Source organism: Coptis chinensis, chromosome 4, assembly GCF_015680905.1.
Source record: "Coptis chinensis isolate HL-2020 chromosome 4, ASM1568090v1, whole genome shotgun sequence".
In the NCBI taxonomy this organism is placed as follows: domain Eukaryota; kingdom Viridiplantae; phylum Streptophyta; class Magnoliopsida; order Ranunculales; family Ranunculaceae; genus Coptis; species Coptis chinensis.
Genome location: NC_141459.1, coordinates 52,504,444 through 52,520,592, shown reverse-complemented (window position 1 = coordinate 52,520,592; position 16,149 = coordinate 52,504,444). Strand labels below are relative to the sequence as shown.

Genomic DNA, 16,149 nt, shown 5'->3' with positions numbered 1-16,149 from the left:
ATGCTTGTTCCCATCTTGTTTTTTGTTTTTCTACTTGGTTTTGTTCAAAGTTCTAGCTAAACTTTTGTTTGCTTAAGAGGTTATTGGTCATGATGGAAGGGGGCGTGTTTGTAGTCTAGGTAGTGGTGCACAAAGACTTTACCATGCTTCAACTCCATATAAAAAGATTGGTCAAAGAGAGAAGAGAGCACGTGGCAGTGAGTCAGGTTATGAGGCGATCATGGCGAGACTTGATTAAGTAGACAAGGCTCGCAAAATACTTGAGGATGAAGTCGTAGACCTTAAGAGACAATCTTCAAGGCTTGGAAATGCATCTCAGGTAATAATTTGTTAATTTATGTCTAGACTAAGACTATGAACAAAGTACATGTGTAACTAGTATTGCTTGAGGCTCTTGACGGTGCTCGTATTGCTTAATATATGTGTAACTATGTTAAGGCTCTTGAGGTTGCTCATATTGCTTGTAACTAGTATATTACTAAGTATGCTTGGGGAAGATGCTTTTCATCCGAGAGTCGAGTGCACCCTTACCATGTTTTGAGGATTTACAAGATGCTTTTCGTGTGTTGGAGCCGATAGACTCCAGATTAGGATGAGAAGTGCTTTTGGTAAGCCACTAGGGACCTGTGTTAGGGTCTGTATCGAACAGGTTCTTCTTTCAATGTGATGCAAGGATGGTAACAGATTGTGTACTTAGGTCTATTTGTTGCATGCTCTCTGTTTGTTGCGTACTCACGTTTTACTCGGGAGAGCCTTTTCATACATCTTTTATCAATTCAAACGAAAAGGAAAAGAAACTTTAGTTTTAATCTTTTTCGGTGCGTTTTGGTGCCTTGTTATTTAGGGGCTGAATTTTCATTGCACTTAATTCTTGACCTCTATGAATGTTTTTCCTTGTTCCTTTTCTATTTTATTATAACTATTACCTTGTTGTTGTGTAAAATCTCGTGTGCTCTCACAAGACATTTTTTCCCATTTATGTCCTCTTTGATTTATAAATTTGTTCATTGAGGTTTTTTCTTCTTGTATATAGTGGTTTGCAAAATCTAAATCCTTGACTGATCGGTGCAATGGTTATATATTATTGCCTATTACAAGTGATACTTTGGTTTCTACAGTAAGCATGGCTTGATCCTATATAATAATATATACAATATGTGTGTTTTTACACCTGTAATTAGGGCATTAGGCGCAACTTAGACTATTTTTTTTGTCAATCTAAAATTTTCATATATTGTTATTGCGTTTAACTTCTTACAGCAGCTAGGACGTAGGATAACTGTGAATGCGCTAAAGGTCACAGAAGACCTTGTTCCAATAATAGAGACCTTCACATATATTGACTTCCATGGCCGGAAAGTGTGTGAACCATGTCAGTGGTTGTTCATAGAAGACCTTGTTCCAATAATCAATTAGTAGAATGCATATGGTATTGCTTTGTAAGCTAAGTATTAGCTAGGTTCTCCGTCATAGCTTTCGTAATAAGTATTCGCCAAGTTTTTTTAAGTAGACTTATATTGATTGTTATAAGATCTATTGTTTGAAAAGTTGTTCTGTACTAGCTTTCTTTTAGGTTTTCTGTCCACGTTCTATAGCTATGTTGATTTTTTTTGTTTAGGTATTGCTACATGTGTTTGATTTTATTTGTTCGAGGGATATGATTTTAGGAACAACAAACTTGGGTGCTTTTGGTTTTTGGGTTCAATAAGCTATTTTAAAGTCTCTTCACTCTACATTAATTTCGTTGTTTTTTCTTATTTATTTAGGAAATATAACAATCCCCAGTTCGTGCTGATTCATGCGATATCCGACTCAATCTACAACTTGTCATTTGAAGAGTTTCATAACAAAGACTGTGGTTGTACTTGGAGAAGTCTGCACCTATTTAACGACACCTCCAAGTTCGTATAATGTCCGAATCGATGAGATACTTGATGATTTTGCACCGTTATACGAAGGAGATGGAAGAGTTGAAGATATTGTGCTTGGTGACATAATCACTTGGCCAAAAAATTACGTGATTTTTCACTAATGAAGCTTATAGATATGCTGTGAATCGACAAAAATATATCTTCTCTTGGCGTGCCTTAACTTGTAAATCCAAGTACAAGTTATATATTTTGCTGTTTAGGTACTGTTTACTACCTAGTCGTTGAGTGCTTGTCTTGTAACAATTCAAGAGTTCAAATATTTTGGTATCTTGTCAGACTTCAAGTGCTTAACTAGTTATGGTACTGCAGTGTTACTGTATACATTTTGGTATAATATAAAGAGGTTTTGCTATTTCAGTTTCTTATGGTTTCTTAATTACAATGCAGTTTAAATTTAAACTATTTGGTTAGCAAATCAAATCATATTATTAAAGCTGCAGGTGGACTTTCCTTTCCAATACACTACTGGTATGAACCGTCTATAATAGAAATTCTCATTTTTTGGATGGAGCAAGAAGCAAGTTTTGACCCCTAAACGACGGCCCTTAACCGTCCACAAATTTCAGTAATCTACGGCTTGTTTGGTCTCATATGACTCTAAATTGTTTGTAATAGAAATTCTCATTTTTTGGATGGAGCAGGAAGCAAGTTTTGACCCCTAAACGACGGCCCTTAACCGTCCACAAATTTCAGTAATCTATGGCTTGTTTGGTCTCATATGACTCTAAATTGTTTGTAATGAAAATATCCATAATGTCGTATGTCATTCTCAATGTCATATTGACGCTTTACTTCTCAAAGTTTCTAAAGTAACATACGTAGGCTTTTCTCCAGCTCCAAGTCTAATTTATATCATTTGGAAGTCTAATTTATATCATTTGGAATGACATATACATATATTATACCATTTGTAATGACATTAGTACTAATATATCATTCCGAATGATATATATATATACCATCCTTATAATTACATCCTTATTGTACATCCTATCAAAAAGTGCATTTCAACAATGAATTAGTGGCTGATTTTTTGTAGATATATTCTACCCACCATGGATTATATCTCTACAAAAAATTAGCTCAATCCAATATGTGGAACTTTGTCAAAAATAGTGTTTTAAGTTTGCAATTTTATCTAACGGTCTAGAAATAATTTTAAGTTTGACAAGGCTAGAAATATCGAATTGAGCTAATTTTTTGTAGAGATATAATCCATGGTGGGTAGAATATATCTACAAAAAATCAGCCACTAATTCATTGTTGAAATGCACTTTTTGATAGGATGTACAATAAGGACGTCACTCTAGCCAAGGCGATATATATATATATTCATTGTTGAAATGCACTTTGTAATGACATAAGAACCCATATATTATTTGGAATGATATGGGCCTATACTACGCAGTTGTAATAACATAAGTACCCATATATCATTTGGAATGACAGATCTATATTACGTCATTTGTAATAACATCAGAGTATCTCTAGGTGGTGGAGGCAAATCCCTACAGTTTGCCTCCACCAATGTGAATAGTCACTCACAAATCGTCCCCAACTCTAGGTGGTAGCAACCAAATCAAGTAAATAGTGGGACCAAATTTTATTTTAAAATTATTTTTTGTTAAAAGTGGGCCCCAAGTTAGTTTTTTAATTATTTAAAATTTAATTTGGCCAAAAAAGTAGCGATGGTTTGTATGTCATTCTCAATGTCATATTGGTGTTTTACTTCTTAAAGTAACATATGTAGGCTTTTCTCCAGCACCAAGTCTAATTTATATATCATTTGGAATGACATATACATATATTACACCATTTATAATGACATTAGTACTAATATATCATTTAGAATGACATATATATATACTCCATTTGTAATGACATAAGAATCCATATGTTATTTGGAATGATATGGACCTATACTATGTAGTTGCAATGACATAAGTTCTCATATATCATTTGGAATGACATAGACCTATATTACGTCATTTGGAATGACTTAAGAGCATCTCTAGGTGGTGGAGGCAAATCCCCACAGTTTGCCTCCACCAATGTGAATAGTCACTCACAAACCGTCCCCAACTCTAGGTAGTAGCAACCAAATCAAGTAAATAGTGGGACCCAATTTTATTTTAAAATTATTTTTTGCTAAAAGTGGGCCCCAAGTTAGTTTTTTAATTATTTAAAAATTAATTTGGCAAAAAAAGTGGCGATGGTTTGTTGAAAGAAAACCCTCGCGACACTCCCAAAATCACCCCTATAAGTTGAAAAGTCAAAAGAATACCCACGCGACATTGCCAAAGTCGCGCAACACTCCCAGTGTAGTGTCGCGCCATATCCACAAACAAAATGCCAAATTTGCGAATACGGATGCAAATATAGGGGGTTTGATGCTAGATTTGCCTCCATCTAGATATGGAATTTTGGTAAATTCCGAATTGGTGGAGGCAAACCCATGTATTTGCCTCCACCTAAAGATGCTAAGTACTCATATATCATTTGGAATGACATATACATATATTACGCCATTTGTAATGACATTAGTACTAATATATCATTTGGAATGACATATATATATTACTCCATTTACATTGACATAAGAACCCATATGTTATTTGGAATGATATGGACCTATACTACGCAGTTGTAATGACATAAGTACCCATATATCATTGGGTATGACATAGACATATATTACGTAATTTGTAATGACATAAGAGCATCTCTAGGTAGTGGAGGCAAATCCCACAATTTGCCTCCACCAATATGAATAGTCACTTTCAAACCGCCTCCAACTCTAGGTGGTAGCAACCAAATCAAATAAATAGTGCGACCCAATTTTATTTTAAAATTATTTTTTGTTAAAAGTGAGCCACAAGTTAGTTTTTTATTTATTTAAAAATTAATTTGTCCAAAAAAGTGGCGATGGTTTGTATGTCATTCTCAATGTTATATTGGTGTTTTACTTCTTAAAGTAACATATGTAGGCTTTTCTCCAACACCAAGTCTAATTTATATATCATTTGGAATGACATATACATATATTACGTCATTTGTAATGACATTAGTACTAATATATAATTTGGAATGATATATATATATATATATATATATATATATATAATATATATATATATATATATATATATATATATATATATATATATATATATATATATATTACTCTATTTGTAATGACATAAGAATCCATATGTTATTTGGAATGATATGGACCTATATTACGCAATTGTAATTACATAAGTACCCATATATCATTTGGAATGACATAAACCTATATTACGTCATTTATAATGACTTGAGAGCATCTCTAGGTGGTGGAGGCAAATCCCTACAGTTTGCCTCCACCAATGTGTGTAGTCACTCACAAACCGTCTCCAACTATAGGTGGTAGCAACCAAATCAAGTAAATAGTAAGACCCAATTTTATTTTAAAATTATTTTTTATTAAAAGTGGGCCCCAAATTAGTTTTTTAATTATTTAAAAATTAATTTTGCCAAAAAAGTGGCAATGGTTTGTTGAAAAAAAACCCTCGCGACACTCCCAAAATCACCCTTATAAGTTGAAAAGTCAAAAGAATACCCACGCAACTCCCAAAAGTCGCGCGACACTCCCAGTGTAGTGTCGCACCATATCCGCAAACAAAATACCAAATTTGTGAATACGGATGCAAATATAGGAGTTTGATGCTAGATTTGTCTCCATCTAGATATGAAATTTTGGTAAATTCCGAATTGGTGGAGGCAAACCCATGTATTTGCCTCCACTTAAAGATGTTAAGTACCCATATATCATTTGGAATCACATATACATATATTACGTCATTTGTAATGATATTAGTACTAATATATCATTTGGAATGACATATATATATTACTCTATTTGTAATGATATAAGAACTCATATGTTATTTAGAATGATATGGACCTATACTACGCAGTTGTAATGACATAAGTACCCATATATCATTCGGTATGACATAGACCTATATTACGTCATTTGTAATGACATTAGAGCATCTCTAGGTGGTGGAGGCAAATCCCACAATTTGCCTCCACCAATATGAATAGCCACTCACAAACCGTCCCCAACTCTAGGTGGTAGCAACCAAATCAAATAAATAGTGGGACTCATTTTTATTTTAAAATTATTTTTTGTTAAAAGTGAGCCCCAAGTTAGTTTTTTAATTATTTAAAAATTAATTTGGCCAAAAAAGTGGCGATGCTTTGTATGTCATTCTCAATGTCATATTGGTACTTTACTTCTTAAAGTAACATATGTAGGCTTTTCTCCAACACCAAATCTAATTTATATATCATTTGGAATGATATATACATATATTACGTCATTTGTAATGACATTAGTACTAATATATCATTTGAAATGACATAAGAATCCATATGTTATTTGGAATGATATGAACATATACTACGCAGTTATAATGACATAAATACCCATATATCATTGGGTATGACATAGACCTATATTACGTAATTTATAATGACATAAGGGCATTTCTAGGTGGTGGAGGCAAATCCTACAATTTGCCTCCACCAATATGAATAGTCACTCACAAACCGTCCCCAACTCTAAGTGGTAACAACCAAATCAAATAAATAGTGGGATCCAATTTTATTTTAAAATTATTTTTTATTAAAAATGGGCCCCAAATTAGTTTTTTAATTATTTAAAAATTCTTTTGGCCAAAAAAGTGACAATAGTTTGTTGAAAGAAAACCCTCGCGACAGTCCCAAAGTCGCCCCTATAAGTTGAAAAGTCAAAAAAATGCCCACACAACATTGCCAAAGTGACGCCGTATCTGCAAACGAAATGTCAAATTTGCGAATACAGATGCAAATAGAATGGTTTGAGGCTAGATTTGCCTCTACCTAGATATGGAATTTTGGTAAATTCCGAATTGGTAGAGGCAAACCCATGTATTTGCCTCCACCTAAAAACGCTAAGTATCTATATATCATTTGGAATAGCACATACTTGTATTACGCAATTTGTAATCACATAAGTACAACTTTTGTTAATGTCATACCAAGTTTGGTCTCATGACACTAAATTGAAAAAACAAGACACTAACATTATTTTGGTGTTACTTTTTCAGATGTTGATTCTCAACACCCTAGCTTTTCCAACACCCTAGCTTTTCCTTCCTATTTTAATGCCACATCAAGTTTCCTTTAACAAAAAGAAAAACGTATAATGCAACAAAAATGAGCATATTCTAATGTCAACTGCCCTTATTGCTATATGACGCGTAATAAATAAATTGTTTTACCAAGAAAAAATCAATCTAAATACAATTGATAATATTGGGATTATAAATATCACCTAACATGTCTACATCGGTTTTAGCTATAATGTTGCTCATGTAGCAATAGCAAAACTTATGACAATATATTCATCATACTTTAAATTACGCTAGTTATTTTCTCATAAACTTAAATATGTCATATGAAATGACATTATAATTTGGGCATGTATGATTAAAAACTACATCAATGTATGCTACATATTCTGTCATAACAACCATATAACACATTTAATAACATATTAAGAGGAATCGTCTTCACTCCAAACGTGAGCTTAAAGGGCATTAGCTTCCTAGTTCTTACCCCATCTAAACTTAATTACACATTGAAAGATGTAATTGTAGCATGTTGAGTCTACTTCTATCATCAATCTGGTGCAACTCTTCTTTTGCAATAAATCAACCTCGAAATACGCCACTTGTCCTCACCCAGTTGCTGAAACACTCACAATTGTTAAATCATTACATTTGCAAATAAAGCTAAATCCACCTCCACCACATCGAGATACACAATTAAACCAAATAAATTACCCAGCCTATAGTAAACTTCGAAACTCTATATAACCAATCCACATTCTTTTAAAAGTTAGTTAGACTTACCCCCATTACTAATTACAATTAGTGTTAACCCCCCCCCCACCCCCACCCAGTTGTAAGAACCAACAGCTATGAGATTATTATTATTATTATTTTCAAATGAAGAAACATGACTATTGGATACCAATCATAATAATTATTAAAATATGCAGTTTCAATCCATAACGAACTTGTAAATAAAATCCTTAGAATATAGTTATACAAGTATTTGAACTAACATCATCAAAAGTAGAAGAGTAATCACATTCAATAAAAAGTAGTTGAGTAAAACACAAAGATCTAAAATAACCAAATTAATCACCACAACAAAACAGTAATTAGAGATACCACACAAAATGTGCTATTGATAAAAATGTGTTCATAACAAGTACTAACATTAGATGCCTCAAACTGCTATAAAGAAAAACACACCAAATTAAATTGTAAAAGAATGAAAAAAAAACAACGCATCTCTAATTTTTAAAATCATCAACTAAAAATCAATGACATAATCTACAAAGTGTTATATACAAAGAAAAAGAACGCTAAAGACCATCAGATCTTGAGCTTCTAGTGATGAAGATGTAGGCTAGGAAATTTAACCTACCAACAACTCGACTAGCCCTGAGAGTTAACATACGTTCATCAATAAAAACATTATGCCTTGATATCTGCAACCAATAAATAATCCCCATGCCAGATCAATATATATATAACAATTTAACAAGTATTATGTCGTAAACATAAGTATGTCTTATGTAATGACATAAGAAGTTTCTTATATGATTCAAGATTATCAAAAACTATGAATAGTCACATACATACCATTGTTGTATGACACATTTAACAATATAATCAACTGTTTCCGCTACAATTATAATTGAAATAAACAACCCGAGAAAGTACTACCACAATATCATATGAAGTTTAGCTCAATATTTTTTGGGTTAAATTTAGACACCCTCCCCCCTTTTGATTAGCCCTCATATTTCAACATTCAAATTTTTGTTTATCTTTTTGTATTTCAATGCCTCATGTAGTCTTCTAAAAACATAGGTTGAAAAAAGAGTGAAGTTAGTTGCAGAAAAACAAAGAACTAGAAAGAAAAAAAATCACAATAAATTACAAGCTATCTTAGACAGGAATCTGTCACGCCCCAAATTTTGTAATGCATGAATACCAAAGAACATAGCATCTACAGTCATTACGAAACTCAGAACGTGATACGGGACAACCAAGCAAAACCCAAACTATACAAAAACAAAAAATTCCTACAAAAATTTCGACAGAATCTTTTCTGTATTTTCGACATTTCATAAACTTAAATCTTGTCATAACCTGGAAATCATAACAATATATATTTCATTGCTCAACCTAACTACTTAACCGTCTCAACAAATGCCAAAACAGTTAAGTAACTCTTACGCCTCAAGGCAATTTAGTTCCTTCCCTCGGAAGGCATTAGTTTCTCTAGCGAGTCTAAAATCTACTAAAAACATTATATAACTTACATTACAACAGTTAGTTCCTCTATACTATGAGGCGTCATTTTTTTTTCAAAACTAATCAGCAAATAAAATAGATTTACCTCATTCAAAAATCTTTATATAATACACCCCTACAAGGTTAGTATAATTACCATTCTGCAAAACATATTTTAAACGAGTGAAACTAGTTAACATATATAATAATTCACACTTAACTACATATCTAAATTCATTATAATATTACACAAATATCCATAGTCACAACCACGATAGTCACCTCTACACATTGTTGTGACTGACATATATATCCATCTATGTCTTCTCGCATAACCAGCTCCCACTCTCAATAACAGGCAACCATCTCAGCCGGGATATTGACTCAGGCTCACAGAACACTAAGAGAGCTAGATCTATGCATTCGCGCGCTAAATCATATCATAAATATCACAACAACCACTCTTGGGCTAACAACCACACTTGAGCTAATATATATAATCACACCTCGAGGAATACAACCAAGGAATTTCCTAATCCCTGCACACCTTGGTGATCAAGCAAGCTAAGAATTTTACCACTCACTACACCCAGAAGATTCACCCGAGGAATTTTCATACAATAAAATCAGTCATTACATGACTTTCATATCAAACGAGTCGTAGGGGAATAGGGATTTACACACTAGCATACAATTATTCTCAAGAAACCAATGAATCATATCAAAATAAAACTAAAGTGAAACCAATATCACTACAAGCTCCAATAGGGTGTATCATTTAATACCCAATAATCAATATCAAATAATACAAGCTTCATTATGGTATACCATTCAATACCCATTGTTCAATATCCATATAAGCTTTATCTATTTCAATTTTCGTATCTTGGAACCCCTAGGTTCCTGTGGTAACACCACCACTAATAAATATTAAATTTCCACAAAATCCAAGCGTGATCGCCATCACATATAAATATAATACCACATGACCACCGTTTAGTTTAAACAGTTCAAAAGCATACAACAATACTATTTAACCCTACATCAAGACCAATAGTTCCTCTTACTTTCCGAAACTCACAGGATAGTTTCTCGTTTAAATAGAAACATATAGTTTTTTGACTTATACGTAAAACACAAATTTATTTACAGATACTACATCCATTGCACACATATATTGGTCACAAAAACTAAATATATAATATGTACTATTGCGGCTACATCTTTACATAAGGCTACCTTTGTATCCAATCTTTCAAGATTATAAGCAAACCTTACATAGCTCTTAACCAAAAGCATAATTGCCCTACAAAACCATGCTCAAAATAATCATTATTCTCACTTTAAATCGGTAGGATAACCTTTTGATTTGATCAACTTGAATGGTGGTCTCATTCCCTCTATACAAATCATTTTAGCAACTTCTTCAGGGGTTTTGGGATGGAAAGGTTGTGCTCCTTCAATCTTCTGAACCCAGTCAAACAAAAATGTAAACTGTGCATATTCTCGGTAAAAAATACTAGTTTTTAACTTTTAAATAATCGAATATCGACTTTAATGAGATCTTATGCATCTTGTAGATGATGGAAGACAGCTTATAGATGACCATACACAAGCAAGTCTAGCAGCAGTAGGGACGTTCACTGTAATTACTATTATGTCAACGGCTTGGGAAGTAATCGTTGGAAGAATGGAGCCCCAACCAAAGAGTGTTTCCATTAGATGAAGAATTTTATACAGTAATTAACCTTGTCTTCGTGCGTATGTTATAACAAAATTTCAAGCAAAGACATAACATAAGCGTAAAAAAAATAGAAACAAATAGACTTACCTCATAAAGAACGAGACCAAATGAGAAAGCATCAATACTTCTGTCAAATATCTCATCTTTGTAAACCTCCGGAGCCACGTATAAATCTAGCATGAATTACAACAGAACACTTGTAAACTTCAACTACAAAGACAACATCATTAACTCAAAAAAGCACAGTAACACATATAATAGAAATTTAGAAGTCCCAAAATGATTTAACAACATCAAAATTTAGTAGTTAGGTTTGCGATGTAAGCACACTGATCAAGTTATTTTTGCATTTTAGTTTAGGAAAGTTACAAACTGTTACTTAAAGCAAGAAACATATACCTAAAGATGAGAAAGAGAGAGGCTACCTATTTTCATAAAGATCTTCATAATTAAACACTTCCACAACATATTTTCTTTGCCTTCAAAAGTCTTCATACATTTAACCATTTAAACACCTTAAACAGACACACACACACACACGATTAACTATTTTTATCATTTCAAATAGAATTAGTGTGTCTGGTTTGAAGAAACTACAAACTATCAAGCAACTTACAACTTTGATTAGAAACTATTGTTGCTGTTTTGTAGACACATTCGCTATTCCATTTTCTCATTATACCATAGAGGTATGGCTTCGGTTATTGGTATTTAAATATATTCTATTCACTTTAGGTAGAACTTTTACTGTCCTATATAAATAGCATAGAACAGTTTCCATTTCAAAACTTTGGAGTGGCAAACACCTATCCGGAGTGCCGCACTCACTTTCTCGAAATAAGTTATATAAGTTGAACACTAATGAACAAAGGATAATGCAACTTACTTGAAGGGTCAATGCTTGCCGCTTGTGATAGTTTGACTTTAGTAGGTGAAAGTTTTGACAACTTTACCAAACCAAATCCAGCTACCTTCAACTGCCCCACACAATCGAGCAAAATATTTCTGGCACCTTGCTAAAACTTCGAATAGTAAAGAATACAAATAATCCCATTGAGTACAAAGTAAATCTAATTTACAACTACTCTACCTATTTAATAAACTTTTGAATTTGGCTTCTTACTTTGGCTTTAAATCGCAATGAATAATTGGATCTGGTTTGCACTCATGAAGATAATTCATTCCCCTGCAAACAAGGAAATAGCCAGAGAAAAAAATCTATATAACTCAAAAGTTGTTCAGCAAAATTTCGTGTAGTTAAAAGAAGCTTTATAGTATATAAACATCCATGTTACAGGATATAAATTAGAAAAAATAAGAAACACAGAATGTTGAACGCTCACAGAATTCATAGTTTTAAGCAAAACAAAACATGCCTAGCGATATCAAGAGCAAATCTTAGAGCTTTGGAGGGTGACAAACGCCCTTTCTTTTGAAGGTAGCTTCCCAGGTCACCCTGAAAATTAGTTAGAAAATGTCATTCAACAAACTAATATACACTAAAACCCTCTAATTTCACCAAAAAGATTTGACACACAAATAATTTGAAAAGTTGAAATGTAATGGTTGTACAAAGAACAGAGGAACTGGACAAAACCAGCATTCCCCTTCAGCTTCCTACGACACTACTGGGACAACACACAATTGTAACAGCTTAAGTGACAATCCCTATCATAAAGAAAATTGGAGTTGACAAAATCATGGATAGTCCTATTACATAAGATTTACCAGTTCATTTCTGCTTCAAGAAACATTGTTCTTATGAATTTTGTCACTCTAAATTTTGTCAAATAGTTCTTTCTTTTCTTTTCCCTTCTGCCGATTTAACAAAGTGCATATGTATGTACATACGGGCGTGCTTACTTTTGGATGATACTCCAAAACAATCATCATTGGAATATTTTGGGTAACAGCTCCGACAAATTGGACTACATTAGGGTGCCAAACCTTTTCTAAGAACGCCAACTCATGTTTGAAAGCTATATATTCTGTTCAAGAAAAAGAAATGGGGGGCATTATTTGCAAAATCAATATATAGCATGTATTGGAACTTCAAGATAAAATATAAAGATTTTGAATGAATCAGAAACTAAAATAGAAAAGGCATTACATGCTATCTGGATCAGAATGGCTGTCTTTGTCAAGAATTTTAACAGCAACCTTAGTCCCATTCCATTTAGCTACTTGATATGATCCCTGTAAAGAAGAAAGGCATAATCAGATATCCAGAATAAAACCCATTCATAACGTAGAATATGTTTTAAAAAACGCAAATTAAGGTACCAAAAATAATTAATTATGTAGCTAACAACAAAAAATTAAGGTGCCATACAGCCATGTAGGTCCAACTTGGCAGCTAAAACTACAGATTTGCAAGTGTGGTCTGGATAATTTAAAATGGGTATTGTATCGCGTCGGATCAACTTCTAGTGTCAAATGACATATCCAAGTCTTTTTGAGGTTGTATTTCGCCCATATACTCAAGACATAGCTCAGTGTGTTAAATATTCAAACTTTCGAAGTTCAAGATACCAGAGTATCTAAATCTCAATAGGCGAGTCATCATGATCAAATGCTAGCTGAATCCTAGACTATTTCCGATATGGTGGGACCTGAAGACAACCATAGCACCAGATCTTGACAATGAACCTTGACAGGACAACTATGTATAAACTCAGTATCAGATCAGATTGACATTCTTGAGACCACAAAATTACCTCCAAACATTACTAAAGTATGTCTGCCTGATATTAAAATTTCCATATCGCCTTTTTTCTAGGAACAACTTCTATAATCAGATCGTACAAGACATATACATAGACGGAAATAATAATTCTTAAAAAATAAGATAAATATCATTAGTCAAGGTTGAAAGTTGAAACAAAGTCCTACTTCAAGTGCATTTAATTCAACAGCTCTTTGTGCTGCTTCAGCTTGTTGTTTGTCAGATCGAGCACAAGCAGCAACCGTTTGCAGCATCAAGCTCTCGTTCTAAACTCTCCACCCACCCTTTGTTCAAGTACCTACAATGTTTCTATTAATTAATGAAAATTAATCAACTAATACCTTGATAGTTCGAGCTTGTTGAGAGCTGAATGATGCTTTAGAAGAAGTCTTGTCGTCAACGAACACAACCTTTTTCATGAGTACCCATTGTACTAGTGTGTCAAGGTTAGATCCATTTCCGTTAAATTCACTATTGCCATTTAATTAAGGAGTTGAGAAGAGAGAGAGAGAGAGTGAAATCTTTGGTGGAGAGATCAAGAGAGTAAAGGTTAACCGTACCCTATGCCCTAAAACATAATTACGGTCTCTAAATTTTGAGTGGGAAACTGGAATTTGGGCGGCAATCTTAAATTTTTCATCGAGATACCAGCGGGAAAAAATTAGTTGGCAACAATTAGGGCCTTTAGGGGGTGTCATAAAACCATTTAAACGGACCGAACCGAACCGCATGAGTTGGGCTGGTTCGGATCGGTTTAAAAAAATAGAATACCAATAGAGTTGGTTCGGTCAATGGCTTTTAGAATTATAAATCGAAAATAACCAAACTAAACCATATTACTATCAAAATTACTAAAAGTTGATATATTTTACTTAAAAGCTATTTGATTATTCTTCCATAATGTTGGTTTGGTTAAATTTAAAGACAGTTAACCAAAAAATTATTAGTTCGGGTCAATTTTTGGTTGTGTAAAATACATTGGTTTAGTTGCAGATCGGTTAACCATAAGGTGTTGGTTACTATTCCTACACACTCACACTTTGTTTGAAGTCTTGAATTTTACATATAAATTATAGTTTGGCAAAAGATAGCTTCAAGATTGTCAAAGGTCTGCTGACTTGAGAGACTTGATGGCCATATTATAATTGATACGGATCTCAACATTTTTGCCAACTTGGTCTATATGAAAATGATATTACGTGCTTTCTAGTTTAGTTGGTAAAACCTTTGGGTGATGATACTAGAAGTCTGGGTTTCGAACCCCGCTACACACTATTGAGTTACTGATCTCTTTAAAAACATACTTGCCCACATATTTTGTTAGTGTCTTCTAGCTTAGTTGGTAAAACCTTTGGGTGATGATACTAGAGGCCTCACTATTGAGTTACCGATCTCTTTAAATACAGGCTTGCCCATGCATTTTTTCGTAAGTGCCTTCTAACTTAGATGGTAAAACATTTGGGTGATGATACCAGAGGACTGGGGTTCAAACCCCGCTACACACTATTGAGTTACTTAAATTTTTAAAAACAGGTTTGCCTATGTATTTTTTTTGCAGGTGCCAACTAGCAAAGTCGGTAAAACCTTTGGGTGATGATACCAGAGGTCTGGAGCTCGAACCCCACCAGCATCAAAGAGTTACTGATCTCATTTAAAACATATATATATATATATATATATATATATATATATATATATATATATATATATTACGTGGCTTTTAGATGATTAAACATGACAAAAACATTAGGTTTGTATTAAAATACATGACGCCATCTCAAAGTGTAATAAATATAACCTCACATTGACTTTGGCGTGAATGCTTTATTTGAATTTTGATTTCCTAGTTATAAAGTATGTAAAACGTGTGTGTGTGTGTGTGTGTGGGGGGGTGGTTAGCTAAGCAATATTTATCTAGAAATGGCCACAAACGTTAAGTCAAATGCAATAAACCACATTACATACACCGAACTGGTGTTGCTATCTTCACCATTACCATATTCAGATATTCATCCCTTTTCAAGCTATATAAGCATAAACAATCCATCAATTTTATTCTCCCTCTATATACACATGCATGACAACACACGGACAATCCATTATTCTATTTCCTTAGATCATATGACAATTTTCAACATGCTTAAATTTGATCAAATTGTATTGCTAATATGATTCAATTGATATGTTAAAATATAGGCAATAATGAAACCAATAAATGTATAAATCCTAATATAATCATATATTTGAACGAAAAATCACTAGTTGTAATGATAAACCTATGTATCTCGCACAACTACATAATAATTATTATTAGGCTAAGGAGATCCTCAATTTCCCTTGGTTGGAGAT

General features: G+C 33.2%; 1 protein-coding gene and 1 long non-coding RNA gene across 4 annotated transcripts; one reads left to right on the top strand and one right to left on the bottom strand.

The window, feature by feature from the left end:
- The first annotated feature begins 200 nt into the window (after window positions 1–200).
- LOC147503921 (uncharacterized) lies at window positions 201–2,288 on the top strand. The gene is made up of 2 exons (XR_015220297.1): window positions 201–319; window positions 1,767–2,288. It is a non-coding gene; the product is annotated as an uncharacterized LOC147503921 (long non-coding RNA).
- A 5,081-nt stretch (window positions 2,289–7,369) lies between these two features.
- On the bottom strand, window positions 7,370–15,426 carry LOC147503920 (integrin-linked protein kinase 1-like). Of its 3 annotated transcripts, XM_086557081.1 has the most exons (8): window positions 13,968–15,426; window positions 13,190–13,271; window positions 12,939–13,063; window positions 12,452–12,531; window positions 12,199–12,261; window positions 11,962–12,080; window positions 11,163–11,248; window positions 10,399–10,798 (listed from the first exon to the last, which is right to left on the bottom strand). In XM_086557081.1, the coding sequence occupies exons 1-8, from the start codon at window positions 14,052–14,054 to the stop codon at window positions 10,670–10,672; spliced, it is 771 nt and encodes a 256-aa protein (XP_086413207.1). In that variant the 5' UTR covers window positions 14,055–15,426; the 3' UTR covers window positions 10,399–10,669. The 3 variants fall into 3 exon arrangements, 1 of the variants encoding a protein (XP_086413207.1); XR_015192871.1 differs by lacking the exons at window positions 10,399–10,798; window positions 12,939–13,063; window positions 13,190–13,271; window positions 13,968–15,426 and adding exons at window positions 7,370–7,709; window positions 12,804–12,933 and having other exon boundaries at window positions 11,962–12,097; XR_015192872.1 differs by lacking the exons at window positions 10,399–10,798; window positions 12,939–13,063; window positions 13,190–13,271; window positions 13,968–15,426 and adding exons at window positions 7,370–7,709; window positions 12,804–12,932 and having other exon boundaries at window positions 11,962–12,091.
- Window positions 15,427–16,149: the final 723 nt, after the last annotated feature.